Source organism: Melanerpes formicivorus, unplaced genomic scaffold (assembly GCF_026170545.1).
Source record: "Melanerpes formicivorus ecotype bairdi unplaced genomic scaffold, bMelFor1.0.p_v2 SCAF_18, whole genome shotgun sequence".
Taxonomy (NCBI): Eukaryota; Metazoa; Chordata; class Aves; order Piciformes; family Picidae; genus Melanerpes; species Melanerpes formicivorus.
In genome coordinates, this window is record NW_027142370.1 from 748,965 (window position 1) to 774,111 (window position 25,147).

Genomic DNA, 25,147 nt, shown 5'->3' on the forward strand with positions numbered 1-25,147 from the left:
TATAGACACTTACCTTGCTGAGTATTCTGTTCTGGATTTCGATTCACAGTGAGGTCTAGAGGGCTATCCTGTTCTTCCTGAAGGGAGTTTTCCGTTTGGTTCATCTGGATACTTTTACATATCAGACCTGGTTCAAAGGATGAACCATTTCTGTTCTCTTGAATTTTGCTACTTTTGGAAATGTACTCAATTGCAAACTGACGGATCATTTTTTTCATTAATTCCTGAGCAACTAGGGGAATGTTAGGATCACAGTTCTGAGGAAGATCTGAAAACAAAAACAACAAAGGCAAGAGATGTGTGAAACCCCTCAAACTTCATTACTTTTCTTTAAATAAATATATCCCATACACACAAACCAGTGTGCAATAAGTACAGGTATAATGAACACATTCATTCAGATATTTAGTAAGCTTTTCTAACAAGCGTTCCTAACTGGAGGTCACAGAGGAACATGTTTAGTACATGTTACCAATCTTTACCTTATTCCTCTGCCACAGCATGCAAGTAAAACTATGTAGACAGATTAACAATGAAAGTCTGGGAGCCAGAATCTGTTTACTACTGGCAAATGGAGTTTTAATTTGGAGACTGCTCATTTTCAGTTTCGAAAGGAAAAATGTTTCAATAGAACACGTTAAATACAACCACGAATTAATGCATAAAGAATTTACTTTCAGAGAACAATTATAACAAAAATAATTTCAAGTGTAGTTCTACAAATTAGTCCTTTTCATAACATGGCACAGTGGGGATTTTGAGAAGCTCATCTCAAAGAAAGGAGTTGTTTCACCTTTACGACTTTATAGTGAAATTCAATTGCTTGTATTACACGATTTGTATGTGACATTTCAAGTAGCATCATTGTCAGTTTTTACATCAATCCTTAGTCTACAACAGGGATAAGGAAAATATTAAGTCTCCATGCTTAACATTAGTAGCAAATATTTCTTAATGATTATCAGCAGATGGCACCAGATATTCTTTGTATGACCTACAACGTTTTTATTCTCAAATGTTTTAGTGGGAGTCATGATCATAGCTGCTTACAAAGTTTGAAATCTACTTGCTTACATCTGTTCAAGCTGTTGTTTTTCACATAGTGGATTCAAAACACAAAGCAGCTGTATTTATTCTATGGATCACATACATGTTACTTCAAACCCAGCAGAACAATCTCTAAGTAGACGGTTCCCTAAAAAGTAGTTCTGACATTCCTCTAGTTTCCTTCAAATCACTGAAGGCCTCCAGGTATTAAGAGAAACCTAAATGACACATTTGTATGATATGATCTGGTATTTTCTGCTTGGGATTGTCAAACTGGCAGTCAGAATGCAAGAAAAGGCAGAAATGTAGCTCATATGCAATTCTGAGTAATTGCAATGATTAATTTTAATTCAGATCTCACATTTAGAATTAATTGTGTGCAATGAACAATGGAATGGCTGATTTAACTGATAGTTCAGACTTACACATGTGTTTGGCTGGACAAAGAACAAGGAGTTCAAAGCTACCAAAATAGTGCTCCACACCAGTATTCTATTCTTAATGAAAAGAGACTGTTTTTCAAGAAAGCCAAAATGCTGGCTTAATTTCTCTTCTCACACAACAGGAAAAGGCAGTGAAAAATCAGCAGGGAATCACAAGCCCTCCTCACATCTTACAATGATGTTGTGCGGATAGCAGAGCTAAGAACACCTGGTTGCTTACCAGCATGTTTCCTGTATTCACTCCAGCTCTGCCCTTTTCCACAAAAGGGCCATGTTTTCTAGCCTGAGCCCACCTCAACAGCACCAAACTGTTCCAGCAATGCTCTTAGCTCACTGTGAGATCACCAGCAAGTTAAAGCCAGAATACTGCAGTTTATTCCACGCCCTGTAGCGTGACTAGTTTAGTTAACCTGAGTGAACAAACAGAAGAATTAAGTTCACTCTAATTTTCTGTTCTTGTAAGCATTCACCATTTTTCCTTCCTTTACTCAGATGGCAATTTTCATCTTAACATAAAAGAGGTACTTCCATTACCTTTCTTTCGAAAGAGTGCATTTAGATAGTTTTCTGCTTGGCATTCAATCTTATCAGTGTTGGACTGGCCCTGAGATGACAGTTCCTCTGTAGGCGTTGACTGTGAAGAACCGATAACTGATGCGCGATCCTAGAATACAGATGAAGACCACAAAATCTTTCAGAAATAAGCCTAGTGATAGCAAAAGATACAACTAAATTGTTGAGCTCCTAAGTGAAAGAGAACCAGCAGAAAGATCTTTACTATAAAGCCAAACCACCTCACTCCCTTTCATACCCAAAGTAGCTTGCAGCAAAATGCAAAATTAGACCATCTGCAAAACTCAATTATCAGAGTCTTACTTTCAAAGCAAAAATTGGATGCTGAGGAGTCATGCTGGTAACATGTTCATACTTACACTGACTGTTTCTTTGTGTAAATTACAAAAGGAACATTTCTCATCCATAGACCAGTCAGTTAGCTCTTCTGGCTCACAGTCTTAAAAGGAGGAAAGAAACACAAACAAACAACAAGATGTTTTAAGCACGTAACAATGGAATTTGAGAACAAAATGCACATCCTACAAATCTCTTAGTGAAGTACATCATAATCTAATATGTATTTTTGGTATAACAGTCAGCAGTATTCAATCGTTCAGGTACCTCTGAAGACTTGTCTGTCTCACATGGCTCAACTTTCAAAGAGATAGAACCCTTCTAAAAAGGTTCAGTGAACTCCTGCCTTTTAGCTGATTGCCTGTCACAATTATTGGAGGCATCTGAGCACTGTAAATAAAGCAGTGACTTCCAGTCAGCATTCCATTTGACACAAGGCTATTAATGTGTAGTAAACTACAGTAGGAATCAGGATACAGATGCCTCGCCATTTGAGCTACAGGTGGTGTACTTACAATCTTTAATTGATTTGATACCCTAATTATAGGCAACCTGTACCCTATATTCATAGAATGGCTTAGATTGGAAGGGACCTTAGAGATCATCTGCTCCTAACTCCAATCTCTGTTCCAGTGCCCATCACACCTCCCCTCATCTCTTCATTCTCTTGCTGTCTGCAAAGTTGTTTCCCATTCCTCCTATCCCTGCCCCCAACCGCTAAGCTTTTTACTCTTGCTTAAAAATATTACCATAGAAGGACCATCAGAAATTACCAGTCTGAAAACGATTCGGTTCTTCAGTGAAAACATACCCCAAGTAGCTCTGTATTAGTATTTAAATCCATTTACTGAGCTCTAAAACACTAATGCAGAATTCTGTATTAACAACATGTTACATGCTTCCAGGGATGCAAACCAGCAGTTTTGACAGGTTGGACAGCTGATAATCAAAAATAGACATGGGATTTTTCTTGACTGGAGAGGAAAAGATAATGAGTTATTTTTGCTGAATTAACATAGCTGTCTCAGCCTATTAGAGTGTCCACAGATGAAAAAGCCCCACACTATTCCCTCATAATAAATTCATACATTCTGTGATTCTATTCTTTCCTAATAAATGCAGGTCTTCAGAGTTTTCCTTGCAGCCACAATAAATCTGCTTCTGAATGGTGAGACTCTGCATGTATCTCCAAGACAGTTTTTGTATTTTCAGATAAATTCTTCTGCCTTGGAATCTGGAAGTTCCACCGTTCAAAGTCTAACCAAAGAGCAATCCCTGTGTGTTGCCAAAAGAGCAAGCCTTGAGAAACATCAGCTCTACACAGCACTAAATTTATTCAGAGCAGTATAAACCCTGTACAGATAGACAAGTAGTATGCCAGTGAACTAACAGAACTGCCAGGAGATAGCAGGTATATACCAGTCCAACAGTCTCAGGCCACCACCACATGAAACATGCCAAGACCAGTATTCATTTTTAACTACAAATAGGCAGCCGTACTCTCAGAAAGAGTCAAGGCAGAGGTGTTAGAACAAGCTCTCTCTTAGCTGCATTCCATTTAGGATCATGATTATCTCCCCTCCTCATTTTACCTTGCTTGGGCTCAGATGAAAGATTTACTGACAACCTGCAATGCTAGCCAGACCATGAGGAAAAATTAAGACTGAGTTGTTGAGAGCATGAATAATATGCATCACTTGAAACCAAAGTCATTTAATACAAAGCTGTTGAACCTATTCCTTTTAAGAATAAAATTGTCAATTCTGACAAATATTGCTACATATTTTCAGTTCTTAAGTCATTCAGATCTTTGTTTCCCAAAACCATTTCTCCCAAGGAGTAATACAGAATTGATTAAATTAATACAGAGATTCTTAGTACTGAACAGATTCCATGCTTACCTCTTAAAATGTGAAATAATTGTCTAAATGAGGTGGCTTAAGGAACCTCAACCCTTACAATAATGAAGAAAATTGTGCAAAGCAATGTCCCAATCAATTGTCCAGCTATTTGTCTCAATTCTGAACAAACTGCCCCTTTTATCTTTATAGCACTGCTTCCTAGGAAGTACAATAGAATAGCCAAGGTGTCTATCATGTCTCTTCATCTTTTTCATTTATAAAAACCTCAATGAGATTAGAGATTCCAGTTTATGTATTAAGTATTATTATGTATCATATTAAGTAATAGGATTTTCTCTACTCCATTATTCATATAAGAATAAATATGCCAAAACAACCTAAGAAAAAAAAAAATTCATCAGGCCTTGAGGAGGACAGAAGCCAGTATATAATACCAAAAAAGAAAATACACACCAATCAGATGTTGGAGGCAACAGCTAACACTTTAGTTAACTACTCATAAGTAGAATGTAAAGAGTAACAATTTACATGTCAATCTACTTAGCTGAAAATGGGTATAAGCAAAGGATTAGAAAGCCTTAAGGATTCAAGGGCAGAAGAAGCCTCCAGCTCATTCAGACCACAACCAAGGTCAGGTGCCAAGATACAGAACTTGGCACCTTTGCAATCTGCTTCATGGTCAAAGCAGGCAGGAAAAGAAACCTAGTGCTGAATAACAGAGGTGAGGAGAACCCTTTAAGCAAGTCCAAGGTAAGCCCTACATATACAACCTATAAGAATTCCAAGATAACAGGGGAAAAAGCTACCTGTATCCTTTGCTATGGGTGGTTATTTCAGTTTAACCAGCTTGGCTTCTCAGCAAGCTAGTACTGCTCATGAAAATAAGATTTAACCCAAATTTACACATTTCTTAGCAGTTTAAGTCTGACTAGTGGCAAAAAAAAAGTTCTTAACACAGCAGTAAGGTAACATTTCAAGTTCATAGTGGCTCTTTCCCTTGGAAACCCTGTGTTGTGCATGACACAGGCCAAGGAACTTGCATGATATGAAGAGCACAAAACTGTAACCAAGTTAAATCAGTCACTCCAAACGTGTTCTAAGCAAATGAATAGTATATGCTACTCTGCCTCATGTACCAGTACTAAGTTACATGCTTCACAAATTACATTATCAGATAATAAACTCTAAAGAAATTATTTTAAAGAATTGATAACAGAAAAAAAAACCATTTTTGAAGTCAAGAAAATGAACTTGACAGAGAACTTTTCAACTCTTCAAAGCAATGTTGTGCTGTGTTTTCCTTCTTTGCTGGTGCTAAAGACTGATAAATCATTTCATGCTTAACTAAGGACTCAGGTGTTATTGTCAACTATTCTAACAAACCCAAACCCACTTGGAATAAGGCTAGGTCTTTTAAGGGAAATAAAAGACACCCCAGGCATACACACACTTAAATACAGCTATACCTTTATCTGCATGCTTATAATGTCTTTAATATATCAATATGGAAAAAAGAAAAGAATAATAATATAAATAGCTTCACTTTTTTTGACCACTACAAGAAAAACAAACTAGCTTTTATTACCTTCCTTTTCCCAATTAATGTTGATAGGAAGCTGAGCAGCTTGTCTTTCCTTTCTAAAAGATGTCCAAAAAATGCAGTAGGAGATGCAGTATTCCAGAACAGTAAATCTTTCTCATGAAAGCTTCGCTAATCCAACATTTACCTGCATAGGAACAAAACCTAGGTACCATTTTACCTAGTGTTTTGCCTATGCACAGTATTGGGAAGAACATGATGAAATAAACATTAGAAAGAGAAACAATTGAAGATATCCTTTTTAGAATTCAGTATATATACTTTAAACTACCTTTAACTAAAAGACAAAAAAAATTGATGTCAGTGCACTGAAAGCTGACTCATTTACCTTCAAATAAACTGAGGTCTCTTCGTAGCCTTGGTCCATAAAGCCCTTCTAATATACTTTCAAAACCTGGAGACAAAAGAAACATTTAAAAGAGTAAATGAAAAATGTCTTAAAAGAAATCAAATCCAGTAACAGTGGCAACAACTCTCAAATCCTGAGTGCAGTTCCAAAAATGGTTATATTTCTCACACAAGTATTTACTCCTTCCACATAGTACTATTCAAAAGAATCAGAAGATAAAAATAAGACAAGGCAACTGCCATCTGCACACAATCAGCCTATTAAGCCATGCCCCAACAACCTCATTAGACTTAAAATAACTGCCACAGAATCTTAAAGGTGGGAGGATTAGCCTGGTAGCTCTGCATCAGTGAAGTACTCTCTCTTACGATTAGAAACCGGAGGGTAGAGAGGGAAGGAGACCACCTTCAAAATCATAAACATCACATTTACTATCACCTGCAATCACTTTATCTGAGTAGGCCATTTCTTCCCCAAACACTGCAAATATAGTAAAACACAACTCGTTTTGCTTCTGATATCATGAAACTCTCTGTAGTTTTCTGTATCTGCACAAAAACACTGTAAAATTAAGGATTAGATAAAGCCAATTGTTTTCAGATTTACCAGCTAGTCCGTTTAGGCGTTTGGTAAAAATCACACACTGTAACAAGGGAAAAGAGACACAGAGCAAACCATATTAGTTAATAAACAAACAAAACCACCACCACCACCAACCCCAAACCCCCAAACCACAAAGAGGAGATGCATGACAAATGCTGAAATAGAGTAAGCACGTAGACCATCAGTACAAGTTCTGGCCAACGTAGGAACGGTTTGCAAGCCCCCCTCTTTCCTTCTTGCAAACAAAGAAGCTTACTTTCAACTAAGAGGATATTTGGAGCAGTACTTGAAGGTTCTCATTCTTCATACTCACAATGTGTCTGTATTAAAGATGTAGCTATTTACAGTTTTTTGCAAACCTGTTTTATCATCACACCACAGAAAAGATACCAATACCTTCACAAAACAACTATCACCAGAGGACATTGATTTGGATCACAACATTTGCTCATCAGATGCGATGCCCTCGCAGACAAGGCAACAGACTGCTCTCATCAAAAGTGACATTTACTCTTTGGTTTAGACTGTACAGAAACATGTTAAATAATGCATGCATTACAATACAGAAGTGGACAAAAGAAGCAATCTTAACACATTGGAGTTATTCAGCTTAACAGGCCACATTTTGTTAAATTGATCTTCCCATTTTCTATTATTCTATCATTTTAATGTATTAATTGTATTTATGTTATTGAATCATCACTGACAATAGGCCTGCCTCGTAAGGAAGGCTTCAAGCTAGGGTTGCCAGGGGAGGTAGGGACTGAAACTAGAAAGTCAGAGATAGTTCACACAACTGGAGAGCTGCAGTGGATGGCTACTGGCTTCTAAGAAAGGAGAATGAGGAAGTCAAGGACAATGTTTATACTTTATGCAAAGAACTTGAACAAATGGACCTTTGGTGTGGAACAAGCGACAGGACAGTTGAAAGTCCATGATTCAACCAGAAGAACATCATGATGAACATCTGTTACAGACTGCCAAATCAAGGGTAAGTAGAAGCAGCCTTCAAAATACAACAGGAAAATGTGCTGTACAATCACCTGCCTTAGCTCTCATGGTGACTCAGCCTGCTGTCCTCTGGACGTGCAGCATGGTAACGCACAAGCAGCCAGGACATTTCCCTGCTGTTTGGACAACCCTGACTGAGGCGGTGGATGAGCTCAATGGGGGAGGCGCTCTGCTACTCATGATCAGCGAGATGACAGTTAGCAGTGCTCTTGGGCAGAGCAGCCATAATGCAGGCCCCTTCCACCCAGAAATGGCCAAGTGGTACCTCTCACTGTGGAAGCTCTATGTTCTGTTGCATCAAGCCTAAAGGAAACCACAAGGTGCACTTAGAATTTTTAATACAAGGTTAGTTTCTGTTAACAAATGAAATAATTTAACCATTTCACAATACACACTGAGGTCAGACAAGTTTAGTTATTAGTTTTTCCTGAGAAGCAGTATCTTTGCAATGCTTCTAAGAAATAGTGTTTAGCCTCACAGCTGATCCCAACTCAATACCTTCTCAAACTGCCTCCTTCTCCTTCCATCCCCACTTTCTCTAGGTGATCATAACTGAGCCTGCGAGTATGTTTCCAACAAATGTTTGAATGACTCAGATTATGTGCTAGGAGAACAGCCAAAAATAGGATAAATATCATTTATTAAATGGAAGATGACATTTGAGTCCTGCTTTCAAATGCACCACGTGGCAGGTCTGAAGGTAGAAGAGACAGAGCAGTGATATATGCACAGGTTACATGAAAATTATTTTGTTAGGTTTATTACATTCTACTCCATTCCCCTAGTATGGCCATAAACAGGGCTAATTCCAGTACTTGTATCTTCTTTTCAAAAGAAAGTCTGTTTAACAACACCAGATATATTTCCATTCACCTTTGACACTTTATTCCATCACAGGAGGTCTTTTTCCTTGTTTACATGTTTCTGTTTCAGAAGTAATCCAGTTTGAGGGCTTCAGATAAAACACTACAGTATCATCCTTTTTACTAAAAGAAAATCCTCCAAGCCACCACCACCTTACACAGACAAAGTTTTAATGGAAATGGGACGAGCTTAACAACACTGTTCATCTGATTCATAATTACTGCTCCTACTTTTCTTCTTAGTGCTGAAAAGATCATGTTGCTTTCCCTGTGTTGTAAGACATTCAGAAAATACCAGGTGCATGCAAACTAAGCTCTGGTTTTTCCCTTCTTCTCCAGTGTATCCTCAGGCAGGCACAGGGCACACTGCAAGCTGCACAGTGCTTTGCCAGACAGGGCAAACATGCATTTTTCTCATGAAATGAGCATTTTAGCTCAAGCACTACAGTTTCAGAAGGCACTGCAGATCTTCAGGCTCTGCAAAACACACCTTTGTTAACCCACCTAACAAAGTTCACAGAACGATACACTGGAACCTTCTAGCTCCTGAGTGCCAAAACCTTAACACCACAAACTTCCATCACCCTCCACTTTGCTGCTTCAAGATGATTTCTGAAAGAAGTTCAAATCACTTGTTATTTAGCTTCTTCAGTAAAATTGAGCCTCACCCTTCCGCCTACTCAAAAAGATGACGCTGTTAAGTACTGTGCATCAGTAAGGAAGGTTCAGGTCTTGTTTTTCAAATCTATTCAATATTCTGAGTAAATGGAATTAAAATTACACATTGAAATTACAGTAGAAAAAAATTACCCATTCTAAGCAGTGTGGAGTTTAGCCCACTAATGTTGCTTTCTAAATCAAAAGTAAGGTGAAAGTAGGCTCAGAACGAACGAGTTCCATTCTTAGAGGATTCTAAAATTTAACAAATGGTCTTTAAAAGGTCATTAGGAAATTCCAGAGAATAGGATTACATTTAATGAGATGGAGCACAGCACTGCCATCCAGCATTAAATGAAACTTTCTATGTTTTTACAGTTAGTGTTACTTTCATGTCTTTAGTTAGAGAGACTTGATTGCAATGAAGAGTTGAATTCTTGATTCTGCATTTCCCTTTGACCACACACCCACAGTTATGTAGTTTTCGTAGAAATTCTGGTCCCATTCTGAGTCTTACAAACGGTATTTGGAGGTGGCATTGCTTAACCTGTCAAGTCTATTCACAGAGTGTATGAGGAGTCTCAAAAAATAAAGTCACACTGGAAAGAAATTATGGACAAGGACTAAAAGACAGATCCTGCACACTCTAGTATATTACCCACACCAAGTAGGTTCACCTTTACTGCCAGCGTCCTTTGGCCTATATGCTTATTTAAGCAGAGCAAAACACCCAAACAAGGCAGTTCTGAGCTAAACCTTGCTGATATAACTGAAGGAAATATATAAGCAGTTAACAACATTAAGCTTGGTTTACCCACACCAGAGCAATGACTTTGGAGATTTCCCCCTGTTGACACTTTATCCTGTTTCCCTTTGATCCCTTCTGAAAGCATTTAACTCCAAAAGATCTGCCTTTCTTGGAGCTCATGCTCAGTTCTCTTACAGTTTCTCATCACACAACCTTAGAGCCTTCTGAAGCATATGCCCTCATTCTACAGGTACTGCTTGCGCTGTGTTCCATCAAATTTGACACTGCAGAAGGCCACTACTTCCCCTGAAAAATGGTTATCTGCTTGCAGGTTTTACATTTCCAAAGGAAGAAATGTTCTCCTACTTCCAAGTGATAGGGAGAAGAATAGAAATTGCATCAGCAACTCAAACCCTTCAAAAACACCTGTGTTTATTACTCATCCATCACCAAGCTCCTTTGATATGTCAGACCACACTGACTTTAACTAGATGTCAACATCTCTGTTTCTTCTGCCTTTCCCTTCCACAGGTAGCAGCTGTCCTCTCTGCCCACCCACAGAAGGATTCATGATCTTGGTCTTGTTGACAAAGTCACAGGGGTTTCGCTGTTAGGATTTGGTTTTGTTTAAATCCACTATAACACCGACCTGGAAAGGATTTAAAGCATCAAAATACAGACTTAAAAAACAAATTAAAAAAACCCCAAACCATAAACAAACAACAAATAGCAAACCCTCCACCCCTCTAGCCCCCCAAAAAAAGGCTCAAAACACTAAACCAACAAAACCACACCAACAGAACAAGCAAGCACTTCATTTCCTTTGGTAAATAAAGTAAAACCCAACCAAACAAAAAGCCCAACAACCCACATTAGTAGGTGGCTGGGCAGAACACACAAGACAGAGCATGGCAACAGAAGCCAATACTAATGATTTTTTATTGAGCTGTTATCTTTTTCCTGTTCATAGTGTCACTACAGAATATTCATTATTCGATAAAAGAATGTTAGCCAGGCTCTCAAGTGAAAACCAGCCCTTTTTTCTTGTTGATGAGTCTTGAGACAATGTAGGAGGGCTTTCAAATAGAGGATGGGAAGGGAGGCAGCTTATGTTTAATATCTTATATCTACTATAGCCTACATAATGCCTATAGCACAAAGTATTCACATTTAACTTCATTCACTCTTTTTCTTTACTATATTGATTCAGATCTCTGAGCAAACAGGAACCAGCATACCAGAGATTCCAACTTGAAAGGGAGGAAATCCTCTCTTTAGACTCCAATACAAATTCTGAACCATAGCTAAAAGAGATACTTGTCCTTCTGTGCAAACCTTGAGGACGCTGCTGCTGCCACTCAGAAGACACAGCATAACCAAAAGCTGCAGTGAGACTGCAGAACCACTTCAGTTGTAACCAGCTACTTTTCACTTGGGATAAACCCCCTTAGTTTCAACTCTCCACACTGTGCTGCACTGTGGGGATGCAAGCAGTGATGAAATAGTTTCCAAGAAGAACATATACATCAGAAGAACTAGGTATAACATTAAGCTGTTATAAGCACTAAGCAGAATACAAAGCGGGAGTAATCTTCCAGTCCGAGGGAGACCAACATTGACCATAGCTCAGAGGAAAGACAAAAAGAGGAAGTGTCCTGCCTCCCCTCAATTGTTCAGCAATTTTAAAGAAAAGGGTGGCAGCCAAGGAAAAGATAAGATTTGCAGGTTAAGACTGAGATGATCATCAGGTCTGAATTTAGATCTATTTTTCAGGTGCTTATAAATCTCTAAGAAAAATAAGGTTCAATAAGAGAGGAAACATTGGCACACTCCCAAGTAGTCTTCTGTGTCAGTAAGAATGTGTCCTTGCAGACTTATAAGCAGGCAAGCTGACATGACACCTTCTACAGTAGCTTTCAGACACTGGCAAAATTCAAAGCAGATTTCATTTCAAATGTAGTAGCCAGACATTTTGAGAGATTTATGTCAGTTCTAATTTAAAAAGCATCAGCAAAACCCTTCAGAAGTGGCTGTGCTGCTCTGAAGATGGTGGACAGAAGAATTCTAACACACAGCTACTACAACTTCATTTTTGTTCCCTCTTAAAAACTCTTCTGTCTTTGAAGAGTGATGTAATCCCAGGTGTCCCACATGGGCATTTAGATCTGGAATCTGCAGCTTACCCCAGTGCCCTTTTTTTCAAGGTACCCCCCATCAAAAATTTATCTAGATACCATCTCTTACTCAGAATCATGATGGCAACAGTTTGGGACAGTTTATAGTTTGCATTCTTAGAGAGAAAATTCAGAGGGAGTAAGTCCCTGTAAAAGAAGGTAATATCCAGCTTGGAAAAATGCTTGCAGCTGCCTCATTTGGTATCAGTTTAACTGTTTTACAACATAAGAATAATACCCAAGCCTAAGACACAGAAACAACTGTCACATTCAGAAGACTGCGCCATGTTCTCATTTCTTAAGTTTAAGATGTACAAGAGAGCCTAGTAAGATGTTCACCAAATCATCCTGTAAAAGCTAAATCCACAGCACATTTGTAACAGTTACCAGGTCACAACACTGCTGTACCAGTATGCAATATCCAGCACCTGACCAGCATCTGGGAGAATGGCTAGCAGTCAGCTAATGAATAAATAGGCTTGGCACACTTCCTGGATTACCAGAAGCAAAGAATGTGAAGCTTTCTGCTAGGAAGGGAGAGATAGCTGAAAGGTGGTGGAGAACAGCAGTTACCAGAAATTACCAGTTCACTAAACCTCCTGGACTGATGGGGCTTCTGAGAAACTGAACCCAAGGATTCTGTACCACAGAGGTCTACAGCAAGCAGATAAAGCTGCAAGCCGTCAGGAGTGGTCCATGAAATTGACACCTGTTTAACAAGTAAGTGGAATTTCCTTTAGATGCAGAGTCTAGTGGGAACTTTCAGGGAGTTTCTTTTCAATTCATTCAGTCTATTCCTCACAAACTGTTCTGAAATGAACAACAGTAACAGATTCACTTACCTCATATTTGTTGATTTCTATTTTATTTTCTTTAAAAAGCTTGGAGTTGATTGAAATCCTACAAGTAGACTACACTAATCTGGTACTTTCCTGAAATCAGCTGACACATCTCAGCTTCTGAAGCTACAGAGTGAAAGGTATCTTGTATCTGGGTGCCAAACACCACCACAGTAGGTGAACGATCAATCCTTTAAATCACATTACTGCATTGAACCATTTACTTCCAAACACCCATTAACATAAAACAGTTTAACCCAAACCAATTCATTAAAAGTACTGTGAATAGTCCTAGACATACCACAGTTTCAGCTACATGAGTGCAACATACCTTTAAAGCAGCAGTTCATTTAGGCTGGTCACAAGGCTAGGTTTGTGTGTTTGGTAACCCCTACACCCTGCATCTGCACACTACATCTTGCAGTCACAAATACCTAGTGTTACAGGCTGCATTTGCAGCAGGAGGGAAACTCCTGCAGGACCCAGGGAAATCCAGGGAGACCTTCATATGAAGTTACTTATCTGGTACAAACCTCTTTATCAGTCTCATAGTTCAAGGTCACTCATATCCTACACAAAGAGCAGAACAACCTTTATTACTAATCTGCAAGACTGAGAATGAAGGGGGGGAAAATATCAGAGTACCACTAGAGATGTACAACTGATGGAGCTGTTGAGTATCCAGCCTGCAACTGTTCTATAAGCCCCACAGGAAATAAATGAAAGGCTTTGAGAAAACACATAGTCACTCTAATGCCTTTAAGATACTCTGTTAATATCAATGATTTCTCAGAAGAAAGACTGAAAAGATGCCAAGAAATGACTTCAAATCACATCAAGTACCAGCCTTCAAAATTCTACTATAAGTGACAACCTGAAGCATGAGTCTTACTGGGCTTGGGCCAGCAAAATCCCTTCTTGAACTGTGGGACAAGTATTCTTTAAGTCATCATTAATTAAGAAGCATAATCAACAAGAGCAGAGATGTCAGTAGGTGAAATTACCCCACTGAAGCACAGGACTGTCTGTCAGGAAACACCACAGTGGGTTTCTCTTACAGCACCTTTCCTGCAGTCCCCCTGCAGAAAGCATTGATTAGTTAAATAAGAAATCCACAATCTCTTGAATTTTCAGTTCACTTCCTAAAGGTTTGCAGGACAAGGAGTTCTTGTGAGAAATTACAGTAATTGACAGTAACTCACACATAGTCGACTGATTTATAGACAAATTCCTTCTCAACAAGTCTGATATTTGTAGGATTCACTGAACAGTTTCATGTGAATCTTCAGCAAAACCCCCAGGTTTCAACCAGAAGCCCTTTCTGAACCGAACAGCCTGCTCTGTGCAAGTAAAATACAGAAGACACCACATGCAGAAGTATCTAGGACTGTTGCTGAGGGCTGTGCACAGACATTGACCCAGCTCAGTGCAGCAGTGCAGTCTTTGCATCAGCACTAAGCTCAGGGCACCCTGGACACTTTGGATATTTCAACAGCTCCTTAAATGAGATGCTTCTCATTTAAAAAGATGGATTTCTTATCAAATCCCACTTCCTTAGGGGCAGAATGGATTTGTTAAGGAATCTGTAGAGTTAGACAAGGGTGCAGACAGGAAATAGAACTCTGCAATTTATCCTCACCAGTCTGATGGTCTTGCTGAAGAAATGCTCCCTGAGAATGTACAACATTTCCCATTCCAACAGAGAAGGCCAGTATCAGTTTGGAGAGGGCTGGTTGTTGCTAGTTAAAAAGTAGCAAGGAATTACACTACAGTAAGGCAGATAAGGAAAAAGGTAAAGGAGCCACTCAAGAGCCACCTCACATTTCTCAGCTTCACATTAGAGAGCTGAGAGGGAGAGAAGTCCGTGTTCTTGGACACTGCCACAGCAGGCTGGTACCAACTGCCTATGGCATATATACCAGTTACAAGCTAGGACAGATGTACGAATTGGCTTCTCAAGACAAAACTTTGTCAATCCTGAGGGGAATTTGCAGATTGCACATAAACATGGACCTGAAAAAACAAGCAGGAGAACAAATAATGCTGAAAGAGATGGTCCAGCCTGGAGAAGGGTTGTTCAATGATTTCCTTGGGAGTAAGTTTTCTTTTCCTAAATACATACTACTACTAAAAACCAGTATATCTGAAGTTCTGACTGATTGCATCAGCACAGAATATAGAATCCTAGAATAGTTTTGGTTGGAAAGGTCATTGAGGCCAAACATTAACTAATTCCATATAGCCTGGTACTAAACCATGTCCCTCAGCACACCTCTGCATCCCTTCCAGGAATGGGAACTCAACTACCTCCCTGGGGAGTCTTTGATAACCCATTCAACAAAGAGTTTCCTTCTAATTACGAAGACTCTCCATATAGAAGCATATAAACATCAAGAGCTGGGATAAAACTATTTGTGGAGACAGATACAGCTGTTGGTATTCCTTGGATGTTACTGACAATAAATAAGAGGGAATGTTTGGAAGCAAAGACAAACGGGTGGGTTTATGGAGAAGATATGAAAGGACTACTTATGAAAGCTGAAGGATGAAGAGATAGAGTGGTCCAGGAAGAATAAGAAAGTTGAAGGAGTATGAACCAGAATCACAGGGAAGGCCACAATCACTGCATTATTCAACTGGTAGCACAGCAAACTTTTAAGACAGGTTGGCACAGTTGGCACTAGAGCCCCTCTACAGAGCAGTCTAAGGAAGCAGTAGGTCCTATTTTCCTTCCCTCTCGTCAGATGGTTAACACCAGAATGACCTACATCTGAATTACAGGTCACAAAGCAGTAGCCATTTAATAATCCTCCCTCTTAGTCAGATTTGGAGGCTTTAATAGCTACCCTTAGGTAAAGTCAAATCTTCCCATTAACTGGGCCTGCTGTGGTATGCTCTCTGTTCTGAAGGAAACAGAGGTCTGCAGTCATAAGCCAGAGTTCTTTAAAGCAGTCTTCTATAACCTGCATTACATCAAATCATAGAATTGTTTCAGTTGGAAAGGACCTCTAAGATCATCATGTCCAACTGTCAACCTAACACCACCATGACCATTAAACCATGCCCTGAAGTGAAATACAGCAGCCTTATTAGTTCAGTGAAAATACAGCAGGTCAGTGTTAACCAAAATACATCCAGCAGTTTTGCATGAGGAGTACTTTAAGCTGGCATTATAAAATGGTGTAGTGCTTTTAAAAGGGAAAAGAAAACTTTGTTAAAAGATGTGCAAAGCTTTCTGACAGCAGTTATGAGAAGCAACAGCATTTTCAACCCTAATTACACTGCCCTTTGACCTCTTAGTGACTTAGACTAGAAATGCACCAAAGCTAGTTTATAAAGCAGTAGAGTTATGAGTTTGAGAACTATTATTCACATGTAGGATTTTATCTAGCCTTTAATTAATGATTTGAAGAAGATGGGTACTGTGAAATGGGGAAGTATTTATCATCTGAAACTTAAGCACTTTTAGAAGCAGCCAGTAGTATTTTAGAATACAACACAGTGCAAGACCCTATTTCCTTTTCCTACCATACAGCTCTTCAAGCATCGTAATCAATCTCTAGGTGCCACAGAAGCTAGGATGTCTCACACCTGGAAAGTAAGACCTACCAAGTTATACAGAAACTGAACACTGAAGAACAGAGGTCACAGATTCAGTGATCTTTTACCAACAGACTTCATAACAAGAATAAATTTGCTTCTAGTGACATTTACTCAACTCTTACTCCTAGAATACAACCAATATAGAGATGCAAGCCTGGATGGATGTCGGGAACAAAAGAATTAAAAGCAGCAGCTGGCACTCCAAAGGAATTTTGCAAAGAACAAAGCATTCATCTAAGGAGGGGTTAATCCAGCTTCCCAAGATACTACACAGGAACCTGGTCCCTGCCAGAAGTAGAAACCAAAAGAAAGATGACAACACATGGGTTTTTGATCTGCAGTCACAGGCTGCTGACCACCCTCCATAAAATGAATTCAGCATCTACTGAATCACATGGCAACTTTATACCTTCAAACAAAGTTGGTTGGTAGCTAAATTCATAGTGCCAGCTTATTTTTCAGAAGTTTGATATACACAAATCTCTCAAACTCAGTTCTGTTACAACCTCTATCACTGTTCCAACCTAACCTACCAAGGTTCCCTCCAAGCACATGGGTAAGTGCAAGGTTCAAGAGTAACAAAAGAGTGCAGTCCTGACTGGCACAAAAAAAAACCCCTAAGCTAGTCAGGTCTATAAAGCTCTGCTTGACCTCTACACTTTACATAAACACACTGAACTCTAAAGGTTAGAATAACAGCCTTGTTTGAAGCCCTGATACTTGAGTCATCTTCAAGAAGAAGGCAACCATTGTAACTATCTACTCAGAACACCCATATAATACAGCTGAAACATAAAAAAGGCGAGGGTGGATGAGGGAAAGAGGTGCTCATTTTTCCCATTTTAGCTGCAGGCAGTACAAGCCCTGGCTACCTGCCAGTAGCTGCAACACAGCTCAACAGCCTAAGTGTATGATTTGATAAATTGATCAGCATGACACAGTCCTGTTATTTTTTCAACATGTATGTTATATTAAATGTTACACAACAGCTGCTAATACTTATTACCAGAGCAAGACAGTTCAGGAAACTCAACAGTAAACCAACCCAGAACAAAACCAACAAAAAACCCCAGGGTAGAACCCCAAACCTAAACCAGAAGAGCAGTTTGCTGTTACATCAAACAAGCACCACTACAAAGTCAGAACAAGGAGAAAGGTGCCATTGTTAGTTGCACTTGCTGTTGTTAACAATCTGGTTGATCAAGATGCTGTTCTGCTAATTTGGTTAGCAGCTCATTTCAATGCCCACCCCCCCACCAACTCCAAACTTGCTAAAAAAAACCCCAACAAGCAAAACAAAAACAAACACTGAAGTCTTGTTCTCTCCAGTAAAGCTATTTTTAACTGACTTGGGGAAAAAATGCAGGTATTTGTTAAAATTGACCCAAGTTAAACTAGATCTAACCTTTTATTTCCTCTCCCACCTGCTCCGTTTGCCCTCCCATTTCCTAGCTTAGTGTTAAGCTAGAGTGGTTTTGCAGTTGAGTTTGTTGAACTGCTTGATACCTGAATACCAATCAACATAAATCATGAAGGTAGATGTGAGTCTAGAAACAGTAAAATTGTGTTATGCATCAGAACAACCCTGAAACTTACCAACCTCAAGCACTAGTTCCTAAATACCAACTCAAGAGAAGCCCTGAGACTGAGCCGCAGTGACAAAAGCTATGCCTAAAATCATTAACAGAGATTACAGTAGTCCCTGGAACACTTCAAAATTGAACAGCTTCTACATACCAGTACCTAGACATAAGGCACACCAAAACCAGAATCACAGGTTATCACCACCACTGAAGATACATACACATACATGCATGCTCTGCAAGCGTAGCTCTTCTTCCCCTGAGTGCAAAGAATTCCAGCAAAGCATCACTGTACTCTGCACAGCCTATGGACTAATCTCTGCTGAGATACAGCTTTGTCTTGCATCAAATTCTGCTCCCTATACCCGTGCAGCTGCAGGTCCATGAGAGATCAGTGCTGCATCTACTGCTAAACACATAGAACTCTTCACCTGCCATTTAAACTAAACCTCTGGGTATCACTAACTTTTATTGTAGTTATTCCCCGTGAAAAAATTCCTCTTAAGACTCAGACATCAACTATGTCTTCAAAAACAGCAATTACTTCTTTCTCAGAGAAAAGCTGGTGACTTGACAGAGTCTGTGAGAAGACATGAAGAAGTTGACTTCACAGTACATATCTGAAACAGTCCAACACAAACCAAGCAAACCCCAAGTGTTCTCTCATGTTTCAGTCTAAAACCAGTTCATGTGGTACACACAGGGCAGCAGCTTCCAGTGACACATATACACACATTTCCCTCTTTCATTTACCCAGCTTACTTCTGAGGACATCAGGGCTGTGCTCCCTTTCTGGCAGCTGGCAGTGCTATAGGCAGCTAAACCACTCCAGTGGCTTATTTCTGTCATCCATCCTGCTTCTGGTGCTTAGTCCCACCCCTGTCCTTATGCTGGTACCAGCATCCACCAGCTTATGGGGTTTTGTTTCACAAGCCCCTAACTACTCTATAGCAGTTGACCAGCTATTCAGTTTAAGCAGATGAGACAGAGGTCTGATGAGAGTGGGCACAAACACACAAGCAGCAGGAGCATGCAGTCGGGATTGTGATTCCTCCATTCTGGTAGTAGTTCTGTCAGACTTGATGCAATATGGCACTTTACTGTACTCTTAGGTTGTGGGTTTAGAGTAAGTGTTCAATGCTAATGCTGACTTACACACTTCCTTCTGCAATACTAGCTTGAGCTATTCCTCTACACAATTTCATCTTTCCCCATTGCATCAAAACCTGCTGGTGAACCCGATCTAAACGTAACTCCTGTTCCTCTTTCAATGTTTGCAGTGACAATGATATTACTTCCCTGATATGTTTTATACTGAAATCACTCCAAGAATTTCGCATCACAGCTCCAAGAATGACAGGTTCACAGGTACACCTCACACCACTACTGTTGCCCACCACCCTGGATGATGACATCATAGCCACAGAAAGCTTGTTTGATGTTCAAAGAAGCCGGAGTGCTAAGAAAGCAAAAGAGTTCAAAGCAGGTATCATTTTGAAATCATTCTTGCCTAGAGTCTGTTCATGGCTTGACAGGTAATAGAGCACCAAGCCATCAAAACAGTCACTAGCAGATAGCCAGGAACATGATAGATGACAATATAATAAACCATTCTACTACTGTCTATAGGAAGTCATCTACACTGCAGCAGCATTACAAAAGAACAGAAAAAAAAGTGACGGTAGCCTGCTACAAAGTGCTTGTACTTACAGCCACAGAGCAAGGCAGAAGGCTTCTGAGTATTTAAAGACACAAAGTAGCTAAGGCAGGAGTGTTGCGAGCCCGGGGGTAGTACCAACTGCCGCAGTTACAGCTCTTCTGCTGGGAGGGTGGGGGGGGAAGCAGAATTCCTCTTACTGGAAAGTGCTCTGCACACAGCTTGTTCAAAATCAGTAAGCTGGAACAGAAGTTCAAATATTTCAAAAATAACAATAATTGGAAGTCTATATCCATGGACATGGAATGAGATGCACCAATGTACCCCAGTCGAGAGGAACCCAAAGGGTTGAAGAACACGCACCGAGTGCTGGATTCGTACGCTAGGTTTTGCAAGCTTACAAAAATGGACCTTCGCTTTGGTCAAACTAAATACTGAGTTCTTTAAGGAGCTAAGATATCTTAAACTTTGATTAAATGTGAAAGATTTAGGAATGAGATTGGGTTTAATGAAATTATCTAGAGGCTTTTACATTCTCACAGTATAATGCAATGCCCTAGCAAGGTGATTTCAACATCTATGAATGATGTTACCTGGCAGTTCTCATTAGAAATCTTCAAGGTACTGCTCTGAGCTTTACCCACAGGCTACCATGCTAACAGTAAAACCCATCATCTCATGCTGAAGCTTTTCCTTGCCTGCCAGGAATTACTAGGTCTCTCCTCTGTGCCCATTCACGAGTTATGGGGACTCAATGTACTTGCCAACAGCCTACCTGTAAAATTCAGATAAAACTGGCCAGTGCTTAGAAAAACTGCCTTGTAATGGGTTGGGGCCTGTTTCTCAAGGCTGATCACAGTACGGAGCTAGATTTTCATAGCTCTCTAAGCCAAAACCTTCATAGAGCTACCAAAGCCTCTCCATCCAATGAAATGCATTAAACCAATTCTCACTACAAAATTTTAATGAAAGAATGCCGAAGTGCAACTTTTAAGCACTCTGATATTTACCTCTGCAAGATGTCTGGGGATTTAAACCACCACAGAACTCAGTTGCTGGCTAAGTTAGATACTTAGCTCTGAGCTTTCTGGTACTTTTACATAAAAATTTAGAACTAAGGTATTTTGTTGGTTAGTTAGGTCACAAAGACTACCTAGCACAAAACACACCAGAGAGCGCTGCTATACATGGTACTTGTTAGCACATATTATCCATGCTACAAGGACATCCCGAGAATTGAGATCTTTAGATGCCTTCTAAAATCATTTAGTATCGAAGTCTGATCAAGTCATACAAAGTTAGGTACATCCACAAGCACAAATCCAGGCATTCCAGGAATGTTAGTGCTCACCATAACACACACACAAAGAATACCAGCTGAACAGCCATTCCATACTGAACACCTATTTGGAACTTGTGTTGATACTCATTTACCATGTGAAGTGTTTTGTACCTTCATGTACATGTAGATACCAAATAAGAGAATCATTAGTAATGTACATGAAATTTTATCACTGTTTTTCTTCTCAAATGATTAAAAGCATAAACATTTTGAGCCGGAACATTAAACAATAGCCTGCAGGTCACATCTTAACATGATAGGCTGGGAAATCCAAGCATTTAATTCTAAAGCCCAGGGAAAAATACTCAACCAGGTCTGACAAAAACAAGGCAGCAATCGAGCCCTCCAAGCAGAGGTCCCTAACCATCAAGCAAACAGTATGCTGCAGGCAACTGAGTACTATTTCTGCCTCACAGTTGCAGAGATGAACAATCTGTGACTATGAGTCTCAGGCTTGGCAATCACTGTCTTGAGGTGTTGTCTCTGGCTCAGTTTACCACGTCCATGAAGTAAGCGAATGAGGAATCCTCTACAGAGAAAGCATTTAAAAATCCTCAAGTGATTATACTACAGACATCTAAATAACAAATTTAGTATCAATACAGTAAGTGATATATATCAGAATAAGGTTGCTCATCTGAAGGCTTTAAAGGAATAATTATGAGATGTTCAAGGAGGCTGCACTTTCTTGCTTCACTCTCTGAACATAATGCTTGAAAATTGACAGCCCAGAGAACCATATCACCTTTGACATTTTGTTACGTTGGAACAATGCTAAGGGTAGAACGGTATGAGCCTTTTGTTCGTGGTAACCTTGTTTAAGATTGACAGTAAGGTAGTTCAGAAACTGGAGTGCAGTGACTGCACCACATGGTTGCCATCATTTTGCTATAAGTTTATAGTTCTTGAGAAAAATGAAGAAATAAAATAAGTAATGCATCATATTCTCCTCTCCTACCCCTACCACGCTGCTGCTCCAGCCATCAGCCTGACAATTGTTCAGACCTTCCAGCTAGGATTAACTTTATTAGACTCTTCAAATCATTCAGAATACTTTGCCAAGTGAGAACAAACCAAACCATTTTTGCTTTTGAAGTTAATTTGAATTAAACACAGAAGGTTGTTTTACAGAAGTTAATGCTACCCAATTTCAAAGGAGTCAAGAAAAAAAAAAAATAAACAAACCCAAACTTGTTAAGTGTACTCTACTTCCATTATCCTGACTGCTCACTTTCTGGCCACTTTGTTTACACTTTCTCTCAGATAAGGGCTGCTCAACAGGCATGCCAAGTAGCAGTTCTTAATTGAGGTAGCTCTTGACTAACTATTAAACTATAACCCATGTCCTTCCTCCTCAGCAGCTGCTAATCATTTCAGGGCTCCTTCCCAGTAACTAAGTTTTCACCACAAACATACAAAGAAATCATATCCTAAATAACTTTTATTCCATGGAGAAGAAAACTGAATGTGAAGCCACACCACGGTGCAATCAGTGCAAAATGGTTAAGTAATTAAGTTATGATTATACACTTCGCAATTCTCAGTGGAAGGACAACCCAAAAAGCAACTTTGTAACAGTTCCCTAAACACAACAGATCTGCGCAGCAGAGGACCCAACGGATGGTGAAATTGTGTCTTAAGGAGCATTTCTTCTATTTCCTTGCAGTCCTTGTCAGTGCTGGTTCAGCTCTCTAAACGTATCTGGCTGCATACCATTACCACCTGAAAGTCCCTTCAGCCAACAGCCTCATAGGATTGTAGTTTAAATTTAAAACTGAAATGCCACTGAATAACCAGAGGAGTGGCCGTTTGTATATTGAGAGAGATCGGGCCACCAGATTTAACCCTTTGTCACCTGTGTAAATTAACTAGCTCCTCAATATAGTCTAATTAACATTTGTTGCACAAAGAGCGCTGTTTATCTAATGCAACACCATATGGAAATAAATAAACACTGTTCTTCTAATGCTATCACCTGAAGGGTTAAAAAACAGCTCAGGTATCATACCATCCACACAGGTGCTCAAATGTATTACTGGGGCGACACAACAGGAACAAGCAGCACGTGTGCATGAGCAGCTACCAGGGAACTAAAACCACGTAAAAACCTCACAAACCCGGAAAAAGCTGACGGCCTGTAATAAGAAGTGCACCCACTTGTTAGGTGTTCACTTGTCTTTGATCACGTCTCAGGCACAGGCAGAAACACCGACGGAACCACTGCTCACCCTCCCAGCTCATCTAGATGTGTTCCCACCGCTCAGCCACCGGGGAGGATCAGCACTGACACTAACTCGCTCCTTGAAGATCAAGGGCTGTGTTTATTTCCCCAAGAAGGGGAATGTCTGTTCAAAGGACACGAATCAGCAGTTCCTGGCATCAAAGTGCTCACACACGCACGCTCCCAGCCCCTGAATGCACAAAGCCCCCGGAGCGCAGCGTGCCCCGGCCGGAGGCGGCACACGTAACGAATGCCAGCAGTCAGAGCGGGCAGCCCGCCCGGCGGGAAGGGGCCGGGCAGTGCGGGCAGCGGCGGCAGCCGTTAGCCGAGGTGCGCGCCGGGCCCAGCGGCTCCGGGCCCGCGGGAGGGGGGGCGCTTCCCGCGCGGGGCCGCCGCCGGGCACGGCCGGGGAGGTCACGTGACCCGGAGGAGGGGGGACCTGACGGCACGAGAGCCACCGGGGCAGCCCCGGGGACGGAGCGGGTGGGGGTGTGTGCGTGAACGCGAGGGGAGAACGGCCGTCGCCATGACAACTTTCAGGGGGAGGGAAAACTTCAAATCCCAACCGTCAGTGCAGGAGCGGCTCCCTCTTAAAGGCGCACACACAGGCACAGCCAGGCGGGCTCCCTCCCCTCCTCCGCCCCCCAGGCACTGGCGATGGAGGAGAGGAGGGGGGCAGCCACCGGCACTCACCGCGCGGATGACGAGAAGCCGAGACAAAAGGACCCGAGCCGAGAAAGGGTCTCGGTCGTCGACGGAGGGAGGGACCGAACGGCCCCGACCGAAGCTGTAACACCCACCCTCCGCTGCCCGGAGGCGGCTTAGGACCTTCGCTCTCCCCCACAGACCCCCGTCTCCGCTTCCGTCCTCCAAGAAAGCCGCTGGAGCCGCTCTTCCATCCCCGCTCCCTCCACTCCGCCCACCGAGACACCGGGGCTTAGGGCTCCCTGCCCGCACCGAGACACCGATCCCCGACTCGCCACGCCGTTCCCCTCAAGGAGCCTGATGCCCCCTCCCCCGCCCCTCGGTTCCCCACTACGACCAGGACATCCTGTCGTACTGCCTTCTCTTACCCACACAGTGCATGAGCCGGTGCCGCCAGGAGTCGAGTTCTCGGCGGACTCCCCTGCGCTCCGCCGTGCAGCGGGGGCTCCGGCACTGGGAGGCGGCGGCAGGAGGAGCGGGAGCCGCGGCGGCCATTCTGTCTGTTCCCTTTTCCATCTGCCTCTGACCTCACGCCCGCTCATTTACATACGAGCGCGCGCTCCCCCGGCTCCTCTCCCTCCCCCCCCACCCCCCTTGCCTCGTCGAGCGCGTGCCCGCGCCCCCCACTCCCCCGCCCCCCGCTCAGCATCCGGGGCGGGAAGCGCGCGCCGCCCGGCGGGATGATTGGCGCGCGTGCCCGCGGCCCGCTCGGGCCCACCCTTCCTCCGCCGAGAAGGGGCTGGCTCGGTATGAGGGCCCGAAACGGACACGCTCTGCCTCCCCACCACCGGCCCGTTTCCCGCCCGCGTACCCCCGGCCTACAGCTCCCGCAGGGCAGCGCGCTACCCGCTGCAGCCCATCCCGGACAGGCAGCCGCAATGCAAGCCGGGAGTTGTAGTTGTAGTTGGGCGGGGGAATGACGCCCCCGAAG

General features: G+C 41.6%; 1 protein-coding gene across 7 annotated transcripts in view; it reads right to left on the minus strand.

Moving 5' to 3' along the window:
• The window catches only part of LCORL (ligand dependent nuclear receptor corepressor like), a 50,492-nt gene extending 25,716 nt beyond the window's left edge, over nt 1-24,776 (minus strand). For 6 of the 7 annotated variants that reach the window (XM_068149260.1, XM_068149256.1, XM_068149257.1 and 3 more), the window contains exons 1-5: nt 24,585-24,776; nt 6,190-6,255; nt 2,423-2,502; nt 2,025-2,154; nt 14-268 (exon numbers count right to left, since the gene is read on the minus strand). In XM_068149260.1, the coding sequence (XP_068005361.1) occupies nt 14-268; nt 2,025-2,154; nt 2,423-2,502; nt 6,190-6,255; nt 24,585-24,732 (679 nt within the window). In that variant the 5' untranslated portion in view covers nt 24,733-24,776. Of the gene's footprint in view, nt 1-13; nt 269-2,024; nt 2,155-2,422; nt 2,503-5,846; nt 6,001-6,189; nt 6,256-24,584 lie in introns of those variants that run through there. The other variant, XM_068149258.1, reaches the window with a different exon arrangement.
• Between the last annotated feature and the right edge of the window lie 371 nt (nt 24,777-25,147).